Source organism: Dipodomys merriami, unplaced genomic scaffold, assembly GCF_024711535.1.
Source record: "Dipodomys merriami isolate MVZ:Mamm:240054 unplaced genomic scaffold, mDipMer1.0.p SCAF_242, whole genome shotgun sequence".
Lineage (NCBI taxonomy): Eukaryota > Metazoa > Chordata > Mammalia > Rodentia > Heteromyidae > Dipodomys > Dipodomys merriami.
The window spans coordinates 1,341,941-1,360,753 of NW_027203849.1; the positions used below are offsets into that span (position 1 = coordinate 1,341,941).

Below are 18,813 nucleotides of genomic sequence, written 5' to 3' on the forward strand. Positions count from 1 at the left end.
AATACCTTTGCCAAGACTCTAAGGAATTATTGGCATCAATTTTCAATACATTGTTTTCTCAGGCTTTACTTAGCCCCAGTTTTCTTAATTATTTTTTGAAAAACAAGAGGAAGATTCCCACAGATGTAGAAGGGTTTTATAATAATACTTCTAGGTACTTAATGAATTAAGGTTTCTTAACAATAATACAAATACTGTGGTAATAAATAATAACTTATTTTCATAGTCATTTTCCCTTGATGTTAGTTAATGCATGCTTTGATAATTCAGTATATTATTTATTTAGCACTTAATTAGACTATAGACCTATTGTTTAAAATCCCTTTTTTAATTTTATTTATTTATTTTGTCAGTTGTAGAACTTGAACTCTGGGCCTAGGTGCTGTCCCTGAGCTCTTCAGTTCAAGGCTTAGTTCGCCATTTGAACCACAGCGCCACTTCTGATTTTCTAGTGGTTAGTTGGAGATAAGTCTCACAGACTTCCAGGGCTGGCTTTGCATCATAATCCTCTTATCTCAGCCCCCTGAGTACAGGCGTGAACAACTGGCACCCAGCTAAAAATCAATATTTTTTGTATTAAAACTTTTAAAATATTTTCACTTTTTCTGCCACTGTGAATAATTAAGAATTGATTAACTCTTAATAGGCATAATGTTTCCCTAAGTTACTTAGAAGATTTGGAAATTATCCTTTTTTACTTCGTTGTTGTTTTTTGGTACTGGGGTTCAAGTATTCTACCACTTGAACTACTTTGCCCACCAAAATTTTCTATTTAACATTATTTCCTTTACAGGTTTGAGTAATCTTTATACAAAGTGCTGGGAAGCAGTAGTGTTTCAGATTGTAGATTTTTGAATTTATATTTTGGAATATTTGCCTATATTTTATCATTTGCGTATTGGTAATCTGGAAGTTTGTAATGTTCTAATATTTGGGTTTAAAATTTTAGACTCAGATTTGGGATGCTCATCTTGCCCTGTATTACTAAGAAACAAATGTAGTAGTCGCTTTGATGTTGGTTGGAAAGTGGAGAGTAAATGACAGTTTTACTTCTTAATTTTTTTCACAACCTAAGTGTTGTTATGATTCAGAATTCTCACACTGGACTTTATATGTATTCTTCTAGTGCCTTCAGAATACTATTAGAATCTGATGAAGACAGGCTTCTTGTTATATTTAACCGAGGGTTGATCTTGATGACTGAGGTAAATACTTTATCATATTCTGGATTTCTCTCATCTTAATGTTCTCACCAAAACTACTTACTTGTTTTATGAATGTGTAAAATTTATGGTAGTCTATTTTGTATGTGGCAAAATTTTAATTAGATTAATAAATGCTAGTTTATGCTTAACAATAAGATCAGAATTTTAGAGCATCCTTTCTTTTCCTTTGTTTTGTATTTAGAAAAGGCATTTGAAATAAACCAGCTTTATTATTTGTAAGAGCATAAATAAAATTCACATGATTTAATCAAGGGCACACATTATTTCACAATAGTTGGCTGATTTGACAGAGTAGGGAAAATAAAATTAACATCATCAAAGGAAGCTATTTAGGTTGTTACCGATGGTTAGAATCTGCTGTCATTTCTTCCCATAATTCCACATCCACAGATGGTGAGATGATTTGAAAGCCACCAGTGGTACATTATAACCTTTAATCTCTTAATGAAGATAAAACAATGTGTGTCAAGAGTATAGCAAGAATAAAGTAGAATAACTTTTTCAATTAATGAGATTATTGAGTAGAAACAAAGCATGTTTGAACTGTGCTTTGAAGGTTAAGTGGGGGAACATTCAGATCAATGACATGAGTACAGAGGTATGGAACTACTGGTTCTGTTTGAGGAATGGCTATTTCGTTTAGGTTAAAAGAAAAAACATCTAGGGGGCTGGGAAGGTGGCTCAGTGGTAGAGCGCTTGCCTTGCATGCCCGAGGCCCTGGGTTCGATTCCTCAGCACCACATAAGCAAAAAGAAAAAAGCCAGAAGTGGCGCTGTGGCTCAAGTGGTAGAGCGCTAGCCTTGAGCTGAAGAGTTGAGGGACAGCGCTCAAGCCCAGAGTTCAGGCCTCATGACCGGACCCCCACCCCCACCCCACCCCAAAAAAAAAACAGCATCTGAAAAGATTAGTGAGAATTTTAAGTCTTTCATTTAACAGATGTTTGAATGTCTACTCTATGCCATACTTTCTCTAGGCACTGACAAGACATATATACACAGATCCTGGTCTCACAGTTTACAGGCTAAATATTGCCTCCATATGTTACTTAGATAATGCACTGCCACAGATTCTAAGCTCAGAATTTTGGACTTTGAATTATGAATAGTGTAATAGACTGACCTGACTCAAGGATTAGAAGGAGGGATGCTTTATAATATAGCAAAATGGAAAAATGTGTAAGGATTTTGTTAATATAGATTATAGTATAGGTTATAGGTAAAGGTATTAGAAGACTTGACAAGTCAATACATTTTAAGGAATTTAATCCATATCTTTGGAGCTCTTTTACCTATTTCAGACCTATTTTTTGAGTATGATTAGTGGCCATTTCACTATTGTCTTTCTATCTAAGCCTGGGAAAATTATTTAAAAGTTACCTATTTTCCATAATCTTTGTAATTTCTAAGGTTATGGGAATTAAAATAGATCTTATTTATTTGTTTTTAAAGCTGGTTACAGTCTCTGCACACTAGGTTACATTCTCTGCACACTAAAATGTTTACAACAAACAGGGCTCTGAAGGTGAGAACTTTTCATATATTTTCAAAGAGCTGAATAGGAGGCTTTGACTTGGTTAGAAATTAGATAACATTTGCTTTGCATATATGTGCACAGACTTACAGTTTGCATCTAAAAATAGCTCTCAGGTTGAGCATTACCATTCTGTGGCTTAATAAAGTAAAAGCAAAATTAAGTTTCAATTTTTTTAATCACTTGTAGTCTTTCAACACATTGCACATGATGTATCATGAAGCTACAGCTTGCCATGTGACTGGAGACTTAGTAGAACTTCTTTCAATATTCCTTTCGGTTTTGAAGTCTACACGCCCATATCTTCAGAGAAAAGGTTTGGTCATTCCTACTTCTTTTGTTAATGCTACTGTTAAAGAAAGAAAGATAAGCCAGGCGCCTATAATCCTAGCTGCTCAGAAGGCTGAGATCTGAGGATCATGGTTCAAAGCCAGCCTGGATAGAAAAGTCTGTGAGCCTCTGATTTCCAATAAACCACTAGAAGACTGGAAGTGGCACTGTGGCTTAGGAGCTAGAATGCTTGCCTTGAGCTGAAGAGCTCAGGGACTGTACTCAGGCCCAGAGTTCAAGCCCCACAACAGACAAAAAGAAGAAAAAAGAAAAAGAAAGAGGGAGGGAGAGAGAGAGAGAGAGAGAGATAAGGGCTGGGAAGGTGGCTTAGTGGTAGAGCGCTTGCCTTGCATGCCTAAGGCCCTGGGTTCAGCACCACATAAGCAGAAAAAGTGGGAAGTGATGCTGTGGATCAAGTGGTAAAGCGCTAGCCTTTAGCTGAAGAGCTGAGGGACAGCGCCCAGGCCCAGAGTTCAGGCCTCATGACCGACCAAAAAAAAAAAAAAAAAAAAAAAAAAATGTCAATTGCAGGAGAGCCAAACCGGAAAGAAATTGTCTTCTAGATTCTGTGCAGAAAGTTGCTTAAGCTTGCTAAGCAGGAAATTTTTGTCCTGTCCCGGAATGTTCTGGTGAATTCTCTATATCTGTCTGAAAAACAGGCAAATATACCACAACTGTTTAAGATTTAGGAGCTAGATAAACAATTCTAAGCACAGTAACCAAAGTTAAGTTTCCTTCGTGAAGGTTTTCTGGCCTAGAAACCTCCATGGCTCAAATGACCATTATTTTGTTTCAAGGAAAGTTAACTATAAAACCCAACTCTTACATTTATATAAGACAGTATGAACACTGAATATCATATATATTCCTAAAAAAAGAGGAACATAATTGCTACCTGTAGTTCCAACATGGGACAGATACATGCTGCTTTCTGCCCTAGTCCTTGAGAGACAAGGAAAACTACTTTGATTGAGGAGTTGGAGACCCACTTGGGCAACAGCAACAACAAATAAGTGGCATATATTTATCACTAAACAATGTACTTTAAGAATTCTATGTTGCACACCAGTAGCTCAAGTCTGTAATCCTGGCTACTCAAGAGCCTAAGACCTGAAAGAAGAAAATAAGAAAATCTATCAAACTTAGCCACGCATAGTGGCTCAGCAGGCCTGTAGTTCTAGCTACATGGGAAAGCGGGATTAGGAGATCTTGGTTTGAGGCCAGATCAAGCAAAAAGTTCATGGCACATACCTGTTATTCTGGCTACTAGGGAAGCACAATGGCTCCATGCTGTGGTGCCCACCTGTCATCTCCAGTGATGTGTGGAAACACAAGTATAATCATGGCCCAGGCATAAAGCAAAACTCAGAAAATAACTAGTGCACAAAGACACTGAGGGCATAATCACTTAGTTTTCACCAAACATGTTTTTAATATGATTAAATTTGAGTCACTTAGAGTTAGTATTCTGTAGTTTACAAAATAAAAAATTGTGAGAAATTGTCATCTCTCAAAAGCTATTTTATGTATGCTTTTATATTTGCAGATGTGAAACAAGCGTTAATCCAGTGGCAGGAACGAATTGAATTTGCCCATAAACTGTTAACTCTTCTTAATTCCTATAGCCCCCCAGAGCTAAGAAATGCCTGTATAGGTAAGTTATTTGAAATAACCACATGTGCAAAAACCCAGAAATTATTTCTGTGAGGTTTGTGTTTTTGAAAAGTGATAGTATTCCTATAGGGTTTGGAATACAAGTATACTTTTATGTGTAGTTCACATTGTCAGGTCTTAAGAAAATTAAATTTTTTTTCATCTAACAGTAATTACTCATGTGGTTACTCAATATATCTGAGCTCTTTGACCTTTAATGACCTAATTTGTAGCTCTGAAATCCTCTTGATTCTATAAAAGCAAAGCTGAATCATATAGATATGTATGTTGTGGTTAACAATTGGATTGTTAACCTGCCAGAAAGTGTTGACATCACTCTGAAAGGATGCATAGTGATTGTTCCATTGGTTGTTCCAGAGGAACCCTCCTGAGGTCTTGAACCATATCAGTGTAGAACTCAATCTCCTTGGTAAGAAAAAGAAGTGGATCTGGGGTGACAAATAGTGGTAAATAGGAACTAGAATCTTACAGAACATGATAGTGTTACTGGGCTTCTGTGTATAGTTACTTCCCCATCATCATTGTTATTCTGGAGGGGGTCTCTACTTGAAATCTGAAACTCCCTGCATGAAAATACATCCAAAGAGTTTAGATGAGGACAAGTGTTGTTGTTCAATATCTCAAGCCCAGAATAATGAAGTTAATCCTTAAAAGAAATGCAGTGAACCTGTTTCAGATTCAGCTGCTTTGATTCAGCAAGCAACAACAGTTAAAATTTTGGATAGTGTCTATGTTTCAGAAAAAGGAACCGTTCCAACAGGCTAGTGAGTAAGATCTAAGTAAATACAGCTACAGAATTGCCATCTGGGATTCTGATACTAATTTTTTTGTGGGAAAGACAGTTTGCAAAGGTTGCTACACTACAATTTCATCAAGACTTAGAAGTTTGAAAATAACAGGTTGCTTTAAATCCAGTACTTTAATACTCAGTTGTGTTTTAATTTTCAGATGTCCTCAAGGAACTTGTGCTTTTGAGTCCCCATGATTTTCTTCATACTCTGGTTCCATTTCTACAACACAACCATTGTACTTACCATCACAGTAACATACCAAGTACGTATTCATCTAGCACAATATTTTGAATATGGTTGGCAATGAATCATTCTGCACACTGAATCTTGGAGATTTATTTTTCCATTTATTCTTATTGTATACTTTTAATGTCTTAGTGTCTCTTGGACCTTATTTCCCTTGTCGAGAAAATATCAAGCTAATAGGAGGGAAAAGCAATATTCGGCCTCCGCGCCCTGAACTCAATATGTGCCTCTTGCCCACAATGGTGGAAACCAGTAAGGTATGTTGGGATGCCAGGAAAGTCATGTTTCTATAGTAGAGTAATTTGAAATTTCCCCCTGGCAGTTATGAGTACATTAGACTTAAGTGATCATTTTGTGGATCCTAAGAATGGACTCATTGGACTTTTTCCATTCAGTGCTCTGAAATACTGGTTAAATATTTACAAAATCAACAATAAGCTTAAGGAATAAGTTTTTCTTCCCCTGAAAAAAAATAGCTTAATAGTAAGCCTTAGTGTTTGTCACTAGACTAAATTATAACTGGGTCATATATCTAAATCTGAAAAGTTAAGTTAGGTACTTAACTATTTTTTAAATTTCACCATATAATCAAGACCTCTTTTATTGCCCTTAAATCACATTCTTCTTGACCTATGCATAATATATAATATCACTGATTGTTTTATCATCATTTTAGTCTGTCCTCTAATGCTTATTCTAAAATAATGCCAATTCTAAATTATAGAAACAAGATACATTGACAAAGGGTTTTTATGGGTTTTTTTAACAATTTTTCCTTTTGTATTTCTTCACTCACACTTCATTCACACTCTCTCTCCATCTTTAGATCTTAAGTATACTTGAGAGATTCTCATAAGATAAAATATTTAAAATGATTCTATAGTCTTACACAAATAACTTCACATTTATTTCAAAAGTCATATTCTTTTTGATATGTCTATAGAACCAAAGTGTCACATGTTAAAATCCTACAGTAATTTTATTCTATCAAAGTATATAGAAATAATGGGTCATTTTAATAGCATTTGCACATTGAAAATAAACTTATGACAATTAAGATCTTAATAACATTACTAATTTAGAATTTAAAACTAGATTCTTATAGAATTTAAATATTTAATCATTTTTAGTTAAACTTATTACATTTGCACAAAATATGCTCTTTAATTTATTATACAATTTAAGTGCAACCATTTTATCATCTTTAACCTTCAGGGCAAAGATGACGTTTATGATCGTATGCTGCTAGACTACTTCTTTTCTTATCATCAGTTCATCCATCTATTATGCCGAGTTGCAATCAACTGTGAAAAATTTACTGAAACATTAGTTAAGCTGAGTAAGTATAAAAGATGAGCAGTAAATTCCACTGAATTATTTGAAGACCCTAGCCATTCAGGAAGGGGAAAAAAATATATGAGACAATACTTTTTTTTATTTTTTAAAGTGAATGTTTAAAAATATTAGTTCGTATTCTTGGGAACATTTAATTTTTATTAAGAAAACACCAACTTACTGGTTTCCATTGACTATTCCTGCCCAGAGTTTCAGCTGGCCTATAAAAGGAGTGTGGAATAGGGCTGATCCCATTTGCACATAGAAGCCCATGTCCACCATCTGCCCAGCAGAACTGTAAAATAAAACAAACAGAAAACTGCTCTGCTTAGGGAGACAGGCTTAGAGATGGACTTCCCCAGCCATGACCTTGAGGGTAAGATGAGCTCTATAGTGCCAGCTGTGCTTTGGAGCTGGCAGTGCCAGTAGCAAGCAAGTGGGCTCACCAGTGTGAAGCAGAGGTGCATATGTGAGTAATTAGGAGGTAAGTCTTCTAAAATAGGTGAGTGAGAAGAAGAGAAATTTGGAAGGGGAAATGTAGGAAAAAGAAAACCCTTCAGTGAATTTTCCAAGGATGTGCCTGAGGTATTATCAAGAGAACCGTTCCTAATGGGTGACTTTACACTACCTAGTACGTCTTTAGAAGGGACATCCCCCTCCCCTGCAGTGTCCCTAATCCACGCAACTTCCAAGTTCTGAGACTCTATGTTCTACCTTCTCACTTCATCAGGGATGGCCCAGGAGCCTAGCTACTCTCTGTAGTTGTAACATACTCATGAAACTACTACATAGGTCAAGAAATAGAATAGTATTACACCCTAGCAGTCCTCTTTGTACTCCATCTCAATCCCAGTTCCCAGTTCCTTCTACGGGAAAGATTTTGATCCATTCCTGATAGAGTAAAGTAGATTTCATTATCCAAGAGGAAGGCAGTGGTTAACAGCTGTCAGGGAAAACATCTTCAAGAACTATCTTATTGGTAAGTGATTAGAGCAAATTCAAATTTGAAAACTGTTCCTCCCACCTGTTATTATTAGCAAATTATGCATATATAATATATGGCTAAAATGCCAGGATAGGGGGATTAAGAATATCCTCAGATTTGCTGTTTCAAACAGCAAATGCATCTCGGTTGTGCACTTGGCAAAACCTAAAACCTAGCAGTAACAATACTCAGGTATGAGATGCCATTCAGGAGTTCCGGTAGGTAGTACAGACTTGCTGGTAATTGTGTTCACATAATGTATGCCAAAAGTTAATGGGAGGATATTTTAATCTTATTTGAACAGCTTTGATCAGGTAATTCATGTTCTTCCTTTTTGTGAACAAGGGTAATTAAACATGGAGGGGAGAAGCAGAACATACACCTATCACACCGAATTAACTTGCATATTTTGTACTAAAATTACTTTTGTAATCTTGTAGCAGTATTGACTCTATTCTCTGTATCAACACTATCTCTCACTGCACCACTACCACAGTACGTGAGTGTTGCCATATGTGAGTGCTGGGAACATGAAATATAATTAAGGAACTATATGTAAATAACCAAATGTGGTGGGTGGTTTAGCACTAGATATAAACCAAACCATACCACCTCAGATGTGAAGTTAGAAAATAACCTAAAAGCAATGCTATCCTATCTACTTTACCAAACATGGAAAGATTATGTCCCAGACTTTGACATTAACTCCCTCCTGGAACTAAAATGACTGTTTCCAAGGGGAGACTTGAAAAAAAATAAAGCCTACATTGATACACTGCAGTGGTGAGCAGAGAATTGATAAGAATTTTTGTTTTTGTTCTACTTTAAATAGTTGTACAAAGGGGTTGCAATTCCAGGTGTCAGGTTATGAGTATAATGCTTCTTGGACAATGTCACTCTTTTCTTCATTTTCTTTCTCCTATCCCCACCCACAAGTGTTTTTTGTTTGTTTTGTGCCAGTCCTAGGGCTTGAACTCTGGGCCTGGACACTATTCCTGAGCTTTTTAGCTCAAGCTTTGCACCATACCACTTGAGCAGCAGCTTGTGTTATAGCTTTTTGGTGGTAGATTAGCATTTCAGATTTTTTTTTTAATCAGGTTAGCTTCAAAGCACAATCCTCGGATCTCAGCCTTCTGAATAGTTAGGATTGCAGGTGTGATCCATTTGCACCCAGTTCTAGTTTTGATTTGTGTGATTTCTTCAAGAAAAAGTAGGGTAAATTTAAATTGGCTACTTCCTTATGCTTTTGAATCTTGCTTGAATTAATTAATTCAAAGATGAGGTTATTAAAATACTTTAACCATAAGTAGAATTATATTGGAACCTATGTTTGTAGTTTCTACTTAGGAAAAAAATTCTTTATGGTTTTTATATAGACAACCAAGCCTTTCAAGATTTATTAGGCCAAGCACTGACATTTCTAATCTAACTACTCAAGGGGCTCAGATCTGAGGATCTTGGTTGCTAACCTGGGCAAGAAAGTCTGTGAGATTCTCTCTAACTAGCTAGCAAAAGCCAGAAGTGCATGTGGCTGAGGTTGTAAAGCACCAGCCTTGAGTGAAAAAAACTAAGTGAGTGTGAGGCCCTGAGTTCAAGTCTAGTACTGACGGACGCGCATACACACACACACACACACACAGATTTATTACAAGATAAAGGGAAATTATATAGTAATTACAGATTAGAATTCCAGAGGGCAACAGAGCTGTAGGTACTAAATAGTAAACAAAAGGGAAAGGTAGAGTCCCTTAAAAAGAGGCCTGTCAGGAATGGAGTTAGAAGAAACAAAGAAATAGGAAAGGGAGCATAGCTGCTTGCTACTATCAGAAAGTACAATGTATGTGTGGAACCACAGTATTTTGATATTTAAGAACAGCAGAGTTTAGCCAAAAAATAGAAAAGATTTCACTGCTGATCTCTAGAAATTCCAGTTTTTGTTTTTGTTTCTTTGGGGGGGGGGTGTTTGTTTTTTTGTCAGTCATGGGCCTGAACTCTGTGCCTGGGCACTGTCCCTCACAGCTCAAGGCTGGCGCTCTACCACTTAAGACACAGTACCACTTCTGGCTTTTTCTGCTTATGTGATGATGAGGAATCAAACCCAGGGCCTCATGCATGCAAGGCAAGCACTCTACCACTGAGCCACCTTCCCAGCCCTAGAAGTTTAGTTTTTTTAATATACACAATTCACAACACTATCCAAAAAAGATACACATCAAAATATCATTCACAAGGGTGAAGCATGACAGCACATGCCCATAATCCCAGCTTACTCAGAAGGAAAATGTAGGATAATCATGGTTTGAAGCTAGCCAAGGAAAAAGCAAGGGTAGGGAGAAAGCAGATAGGGCTTAAGTCATAGAGTGCCTGCCTAACAAGTGGTAGAAAGCCTTGAATTCAAACCCTAAAATTGTAAACAAACAAAAACAGGTATTACTCACAGATCTGTTTCTCTTATCACTTTTTCATTGTAAGTGCATTTTTTTCTCCCTTATATAAAGTAAATTCTAGGGGCTGGGAAGGTGGCTCAGTGGTAGAGCGCTTGCCTTGCATGCCTGAGGCCCTGGGTTCGATTCCTCAGCACCACATTAGCAAAAAGAAAAAAGCCGGAAGTGGCACTGTGGCTCAAGTGGTAGAGTGCTATCCTTGAGCTGAAGAGCTGAGGGACAGCGCCCAGGCCCAGAGTTCAGGCCCCATGACTGGACCCCAAAAAAAAGTAAATTCTAATAAGAATTATATCAAAAAATAGGTGGAACATTGAGATAATTGGTTAGCTTCCTGGGAATTGGAAAGCAAATCTCTGATACTTATTAGTCCTTTAACCAAAATCAATTCCAGTGAAACATCTAATTGAGAAATCTGTTGAAGTATTAAAACCATGAGATTATGTGGATAACACCTTGAGATACAAAGGAACACTGTGTCAAGGAAGAAACAAAACTAGAAACAAGGGGCTGGGAAGGTGGCTCTGTGGTAGAGCGCTTGCCTTGCATGCTCAAGGCCCTGGGTTCGATTCCTCAGCACCACATAAGAAAAAAGCCGGAAGTGGCGCTGTGGCTCAAGTGGTAGAGCGCTAGCCTTGAGCTGAAGAGCTGAGGGACAGCACCCAGGCCCAGAGTTCAGGCTCCACGACCGGACCCAAAAAAAAAAACAAAAAAACTAGAAACAATAAGAAATCGAACATTTTCATTATGTAAACATCAAAACTTTTGCTTAGGATATGGCTCAAGTAGTAAAGCACCTGCCTAACAAAAGTGCAAGACCCTGAGTTCAAACGCCAGTACTAACCCAAAAAGAAAAGTCAGCTTTCTCTGGGATATCAGAGTGGTGTTGACTAGAGATGTAACTGGTTTATTACTTCCTAAAAGGCTCCAAGGGACGTGTATTTCAGACATCCACAGAAGCCAGCCCTATAGTCCACCAAGAGCAAATCCATATTAATCATATTTAAGATACGTATTTATAATTCCAGAGTTGTCAGTTCATTCATAAAGGAAAAACTGACATAGGAACCTGAATGTTCTATAAAGGGAGCATCATATTCTATTTTAGGAACCTATAAGAAAAGCCAGATAAGCAATGGTTTGTTACTTAGGGTGATTCAGTATTTGGTATTCCTAGGCTGTCTTGATGATTCAGTCCTATTACTTTTGGGCTTTCTATTATCTGTCAGTGCCACCACTTTCCCCTGAATAATGTGTGGATGGGGTAGACACTTCTAGTTTTATAGAAGAGTACACAAAAGAGGCTGGGCATGGTAGCCCTTAGCTGTAATATCAGCTACTTGGGCAGAGTAGGAGGAATGCAGTTAAAGCCCACCCTGGCAATATTTGTGAGTCTTAACAAGTAAGTTGAGCATGATGGTTTGCATCTGTAATACTAACAACATGGCAAGAATAGGTCAATGCATCACCGTCTGAGGCTGCCACTAACAAAAAATGTAAAACCCTATCCAAAAAATAATTGTAGAGCCTCTGCCTGGTAATTGGGAGTTTTTGAGCTTCACCCAGTATTTCCTTCCCTTAAACAAAAAGTAGACAAAGAATCATAATATAGTTCAGATAGAAAATCAGCTAATATAACATTTCTTTTAATAACATTATCCAGCAGCTTCTACAGTATGAGCTTATGAGTTAGTAGTGAGGAAAGGATGTATTTGGAATGGTTTCTGTGGTGGTTTTTTTTATTAGTTCCTTCATGGGTGGGATGTTATCAGGATACAGACCTTAAAAAGGATGCCTGATATCACAGGATAAAGAAAGATCAGTGGTATGAAATTCTGTGTGTTTATTTGTTGCTGTTGGGTGTTTTGTTTTGTTTTTGTCCAGTCATGGGGCTTGAACTCAGACTTGGCTTGTCCCTGATCTCTTTTGCTCAAGGCTAGCACTTTTACCATTTTGAGCCACTGCACCACTTCCAGTTTTCTTGTGGTTAATTGGAGATAAAGAGCCTCATTGACTTCCTGCCTGGCTGGCTTTAATGTGTTTTATTTTAGAGGTGTCCACTCTCGTTTATGGAGGTAAAAACTACAAGCTTGTCTGAGAGCTCTAGTGATTACATCATCTAATACTCAAAGAGGAGTCTGGTGGGAGTTAAGAGGACATTGGTTTCTGGTTTGAGTCATAGACTAAGGGGCTTCTCATCCACAGTTGGATTATGAAGATACTAGAGAAAACTCTCCAGAGGAGAGTGGCATAGCTTGAAAGGAATAAGAAGGACTATGAAAAGGTCTTTAGAGCCAGGTGTTAGTGGTTCACACCTATAATCCAAGCTACTCAGGAGGAAGAGATCTGAGGATCGAAGTTCAAAGCCAGCCCAGGCAGGAAAATCAGTGAACCTCTTTTTTGTTTGTTTGTTTGTTTATGTGGTGCTGAGAATCAAACCCAGGGCCTCATGCATGTGAGGCAGGCATTCTACCACTGAGCCACCTTCCCAGCAAATCAGTGAAACTCTTATCTCCAGTAAACCACCAGAAAACCAGAAGTGGCACTGTGGCTCAACTAGTAGAGTGCTTGCCTTGAGCTGAAGAGTACAGAGACAACGCTCAGGCCCAGAATTCAAGCCCTACGACCGACCAAAAAAAGAAAAGAAAAGGTCTTCAGCTTCCCATGAATGATACAGTGTTTTCTAGTGAACTATATGAGGTGGTCCAGCAAAATATTTTTATTAGCAATATGTATAATTTTTCTATTACAAATTAGCAAATAAAATGGTTTTCTAGATGTTTATATTACATAAATAAGGCTAACATGACACTAACCTCTCAAGTAAGTAAAGTATCAAGAAAACAGTAGTACAGGTAATGGAAGTACAGGTAATGTGAAGATTTTCAAAATAATGCATGAATTACTGAAGTTTGGGCAAACACTAATTACTGGAAAGATTCTAGACTTTTGAATCAGATAAATCTGGGATAAACTTCTGAACTGATTTTGGGATGGACTTCAGCAGATTATTTTTCTTTGAACTTATTGTCCCATTCAAATAAATGATACAAATTGAGGATAAAATACCCTCCCAAAGTTGATGAGAAAAATCTAATGTGATTTTCTGACATAGCTAACACATTGGATTCTAGTAGAGATTTATGCTTTATTTGTACAAAAGACGTACTTACATCAGGAAATCACTTAGTTTTTTTAGATCATAAAAGGCCTTCGTGAGTTTTTGTTTGTTATGGCAGTTCCTTTTGGTAGTTATAGAAATTAGAAATAGACCGTTTCAGTTTGTGGATTCATTGACCAAAGAAACAGAATTTATGTTGGAGCAGCCTCTAGTTGAGAAGACTGGCAGATTAGTTCTGTAAGGAATTGGACAGTAGTAATATTTTCAACTTTAGGCCATATCTGTTGTGTTATTTGGGGTTTTTTGTTTTTATTTTTGTTTTGGTAGGTTGTGGAGCTTGAACTCTGGGCCTGGGCACTGTCCCTGCACTCTTTTGCTCAAGGCAAGTGCTCTACCGCTTGAGTCACAGCCCCACTTCCAGTTTTCTAGTGGTTTATTGGAGATAAGAGTCTCACAGAGATTTTTGCCCGGCTGGCTTTGAACCGCGATCCTCAGATCTCAGCCTCCTGAGTAGTTAGTAGTAGGCCTGAGGCACTGGCCCCAGCTTTTGGCTTCTTTTTTTGTATGCTCATACATTCCAATACGGATGGTTGAACTCATGGCCTCTTCGTTTTCACACCCACTGTTGGCACTCTGCCATTTGGGCCACACCTCCAGTCTGAATTTTTCTGGTTAATTGGAATAAGGATCTCACAGATTTTTTTCTGCCTGAGCTGGCTTCAAACTCGATCTTCAGATCTAAGCCTTCTTTGAATAGATAGGATTACAGGTGTGAGCGACTGGTGCTCTGCTAGGTTGAGTTTGGTTGTTGTCTTTTTAGTCATTAAAAAGTTATGCTGTTCTTGGCTCAGTGGGTCACTGAAAAATAGATAATGGGGGTAGTCTTGGACCAAAAGCTCTATATAGTTTGCCAATCTCTTCTCTTGTTTTTATGGAATATTATAATACAGGAATATGGAGCAAGAAACTTTTCCCTGTAGTCTTGGTTTGATACCATCTCAGACTTACATATATTATAATGTTATGGTGAGTAAGTTTCCAGCCCCAACCAGATTAGGTTAGGGTAAAGTTGAAATTTTCCTTGCGTCTTTACAAAGGGAACAGTTTTGACAGAAAAATACATGGACCTATCCCAAAAAAGGATCCACAGAATCCCATTTGCCATCTTAATACTGTATCAAATCCTAGGTCTAACCTACCCACTGTGTGTTCTTGTATACTTACTAAGAGTAGGCTTCATGTTTTTAAATAGTAAAAAAAAAACCTGAATAAAATAATATTTTGGGAAACTGTACAAGATTCAAATTTCAATGTTTATATACAGTTTTACTTTAGGATAGCCACATTCATTTAGTATTGCCTATGCTGCTTCTCCACAACCTGGGAAATAAATATCTGAAGCAGACATCATATGACAAAGTTTTTAAACTCTTGGTTTACCTACACTTTTTAGTTTTAATTGGAGGATAGCTTATATTCGTCTTTCATGATTAAACAGGGGTGGAGAGATGTGCAAGATAGGAAGTTTATTGAGGTATGAGGGTGAAAGAGGAACATTAGCATATTTGATGTCTGGAAAGCAGAAAATGAGACTAAATCCAATAGAGATTCCAGGGTTAGGGATGCAGCTCAGTGGTAGAGCGCTTCCCTAGAACATGTAAGTCCTGTGATTAATCCCCTTCTGTCTTTGGAGAAACGACGTTTTTAAAGGAGTGAAGAACAATATAGAATACTGCATTTTAAATTTCACTGGTTAAATCACTGGAATTATATCTAAAAATATAGACCGCATAGTTACAACCAGAAGCAGCTACGATAATGTACCAAGTTTAGAACCTTAATAATGTAATTTATAATTATAACCTCTCCTGATTTCTTTTCAAATATTAGGTGTCCTAGTTGCCTATGAAGGCTTGCCACTTCATCTTGCACTGTTTCCCAAACTTTGGACTGAGCTGTGCCAGACTCAGGTAAAATAAATTAATTTTAAATGATTTGGTCTTTATCTCATATGACCAAGTGAGTCAAGAATTTTAGGGACAGTGGTTTGAAAACAGGCTTACTAGAAATGGAATATATTTTAGAATTAATGGAAATATTAGGTACCAAACCTTGGGCTTTTCATTTCTTTGGTTAAAGGGGTCCTTTTACTTAAGATGTATATGTATCACAGAAGATATTTCAAAACGTTGTTTATAGTTGAATTTCTCATACATAATTTAGTGTCAACAGTTTTGGGGGAAAGTTCCCAGACAGAGATTCTAGAGAAAGAAAGCATATGCTGCGGGCTGGAAAGGTGGCTCAGTGGTAGAGCACTTGCCTTGCATGCATGAGGCCCTGGGTTCAATTGCTCAGCACCACATAAGCAAAAAGAAAAAAACCGGAAGTGGTGCTGTGGCTCAAGTGGTAGAGCGCTAGCCTTGAGCTGAAGAGCTGAGGGACAGAGCCCAGGCCCAGAGTTCAGGCCCCATGACCAGACCCAAAAAAAAAAAAAAAAAAAAGAAAGCATATGCTGCTTCCAGCTGTCTCACACACTACTATTCCACAATGTCTAGCAGTTACTATGTTAGTTGTCCTTTAACTCTGATGTGTAGTTTTTTAAGGTGCACAGGCTGTTTGATCAACAGTCTCAATGAGAACAGGCAAAACTACCTGATCTATTCATGTTTCTAAGAGTCATCTTAGCTGTTGTAGAGAAAGAATTAGGAAGAATGGGAAGAGAGGAGAAAAGCAATGGACTCTTAAGGCTTGGCTTAGTCCTTGGGTCTGACCTAAAAGAATCCTACTTACCCTTTAAAACATGAAACTAATTGGTTTCTGCCTGTTCCTCTTCCCCAGAGACAAAGATGAGTTTGTTAACCACTCTTGGGCACAAACCTTTACCCACATTCTAGTTTATCTACTTCTTACTAAATGTAATGGTGGCTTTCTATCTCCTTTTCTCAAACAGAGGCCTTTTATAATTATCTCTTATCCACTGAGGAATTTTTTTTGGTGTGGGGGGCGGAGAGTGGACAGTACTAAGGTTTGAAATCAGAGCCTCATGCCAGTAAGGCAGATACTCTACCACTTAAGCCACAATCCCAGCCCTGAAGAAATGCTTTCTACAGGAGGAATCTTTAAAAGTCATTGATTTCACTTGGCTGAGTTACTGGTTGATATTTTTTTTTCCAGACCTGGGGTTTGAACTCAGGTCCTGGGCTCTATCCCTGAGCCTCTTTGTGCTCAAGGCTAACACTCTACCACTTGAGCCCCAGCACCACTTTCAGCTTTTTCTGTTTAGTGGTACTAAGGAATCAAAACCAGGGCTTTATGCATGCTAGGCAAGCACTTTACCACTAAACCACATTCCCAGCTCCTGTTTGACTTTTGAACTGTGTGGTCTATTTAGTAAATTGGGGAATTCTGCTTTTCCCTTTCTACTGCTGCTATTCTTTACACAGACACTACAGATTTTCATAGCAATAAGGATGTGAAGACTTGGGTCCTGGTCCATACTCCTAGTACTCAAGTGACATTGAACATTTTTTTCCTTTTTTTAACAATAGCTTATATAGCAGGCTGGTAACTGGTGGCTCAGAACTGTAATCCTAATTATTCAGGAGGCTGGGATCCAAGGATTCCAGCCCAGGCAGGAAAATCAATGAGACTTATCTCCAGTTAACCAGCAAAAAGCCAGAAATGGAGCTGTGACTCAAGTGGTAGAGTGCTAGCCTTGAGTGAAAAAGCCAAGGACAGCAGCTAGCCCTGAGTTTAGGCCCCAGTATCAGTACCACAAGAAAAAATTTTTTGCGTACTATAACAAATACACATATGTGCCGGGCGCTGGTGGCTCACGCCTGTAATCCTAGCTACTCAGGAGGCTGAGATCTGAGGATCGTGGTTCAAAGCCAGCCCGGGCAGGAAAGACTGTGAGACTCCTATCTCCAATAAACCACCAGAAAACCGGAAGTGGCGCCGTAGCTCAAGTGGTAGAGCGCTCGCCTTGAGCTGAAGAGCTGAGGGACAGCGCTCAGGCCCAGAGTTCAAGCCCCACGACCGACAAAAAAAAAAAATAAATAAATAAATACACATATGTGTACTAGTTAAAAGTTACCCTATTTTTAATTTTCATTTTCCATAAAAAGTCTAATTAGAAAAGGCACTCCAGGGAATTATATCTGTGTAAGAGCTATGACCATTCGAACACAGAAATATCTGAGATACACAGAAAAGGCTATTGCGGTTTAACATTTCAGTACTTATAGAGGGTAGTTATTCACCAAATCATAATTGTCAGAGAATAATACAACTATATATAGAACATATTTCAGTTCCTAAATTTTCTCTACAGTTTGGTTTCCTATTAATTGGATCCCTATTCTCAACCTATTTTGTTACTGTTATTTTCTAGTTCTAGGTAACTCAGTGCTGGGTAACAGAGCTGCATATTTTTTTAATATATTTGTCTACTTTTGGTATTCATATCTTCACCTAGCATTCATCTATTTAATATATGGTGATTATTGTAAGAAAAGTTGAACAGACTTTTTAAGTTGTAAGTGGCTATTCAAAAAGTGATTTCAGGATGTCCTGACATCCAAAATGTTTTAAGTCTGATTACTTCAGGGCTCAACTACCAGTGCTTCTTCTCCCTTATTTTAGTCTGCCATGTCAAAAAACTGCATCAAACTTTTGTGTGAAGATCCTGTTTTCGCTGAATATATTAAATGTATCCTAATGGATGAAAGAACCTTCCTAAACAACAATATAGTCTACACATTCATGACACATTTCCTTCTAAAGGTATGTGGTACTTCAGAAACTATCATGTCTCATTTTCATCTTTATTATGTTGGTAGCTTCTTTTAAAAATGTTTCTTTTTCAGGTTCAAAGTCAAGTGTTTTCTGAAGCAAACTGTGCCAATTTGATCAGTACCCTTATTACAAACTTGATAAATCAGTATCAAAACCTACAGTCTGATTTTACCAACCGAGTTGAAATTTCCAAAGCAAGTGCTTCTTTAAATGGGGTAAGAACTATTCAAGGAAACTTCTAAAGTTTCCTTAAGCCAACTCTATATTTGGCCCTTATATTTTACTATTGTGACTGTAACTACTAAAAAACTCGGGGCCATCAGCTTACCGTTGTGGA

The 18,813-nt window shown here is 37.7% G+C and overlaps 1 protein-coding gene across 4 annotated transcripts in view; it reads left to right on the forward strand.

Moving 5' to 3' along the window:
- LOC138835945 (ubiquitin carboxyl-terminal hydrolase 34) overlaps window positions 1-18,813 on the forward strand; it is a 205,512-nt gene that overhangs the window by 183,444 nt on the left and 3,255 nt on the right. For 3 of the 4 annotated variants that reach the window (XM_070034518.1, XM_070034519.1, XM_070034521.1), the window contains 9 exons: window positions 1,127-1,205; window positions 2,946-3,072; window positions 4,633-4,740; window positions 5,709-5,813; window positions 5,930-6,054; window positions 7,013-7,136; window positions 15,570-15,649; window positions 18,324-18,464; window positions 18,548-18,691. In XM_070034518.1, coding sequence (XP_069890619.1) covers window positions 1,127-1,205; window positions 2,946-3,072; window positions 4,633-4,740; window positions 5,709-5,813; window positions 5,930-6,054; window positions 7,013-7,136; window positions 15,570-15,649; window positions 18,324-18,464; window positions 18,548-18,691 — 1,033 coding nt within the window. The remainder of the gene's footprint in view (window positions 1-1,126; window positions 1,206-2,945; window positions 3,073-4,632; window positions 4,741-5,708; window positions 5,814-5,929; window positions 6,055-7,012; window positions 7,137-15,569; window positions 15,650-18,323; window positions 18,465-18,547; window positions 18,692-18,813) is intronic. The other variant, XM_070034520.1, reaches the window with a different exon arrangement.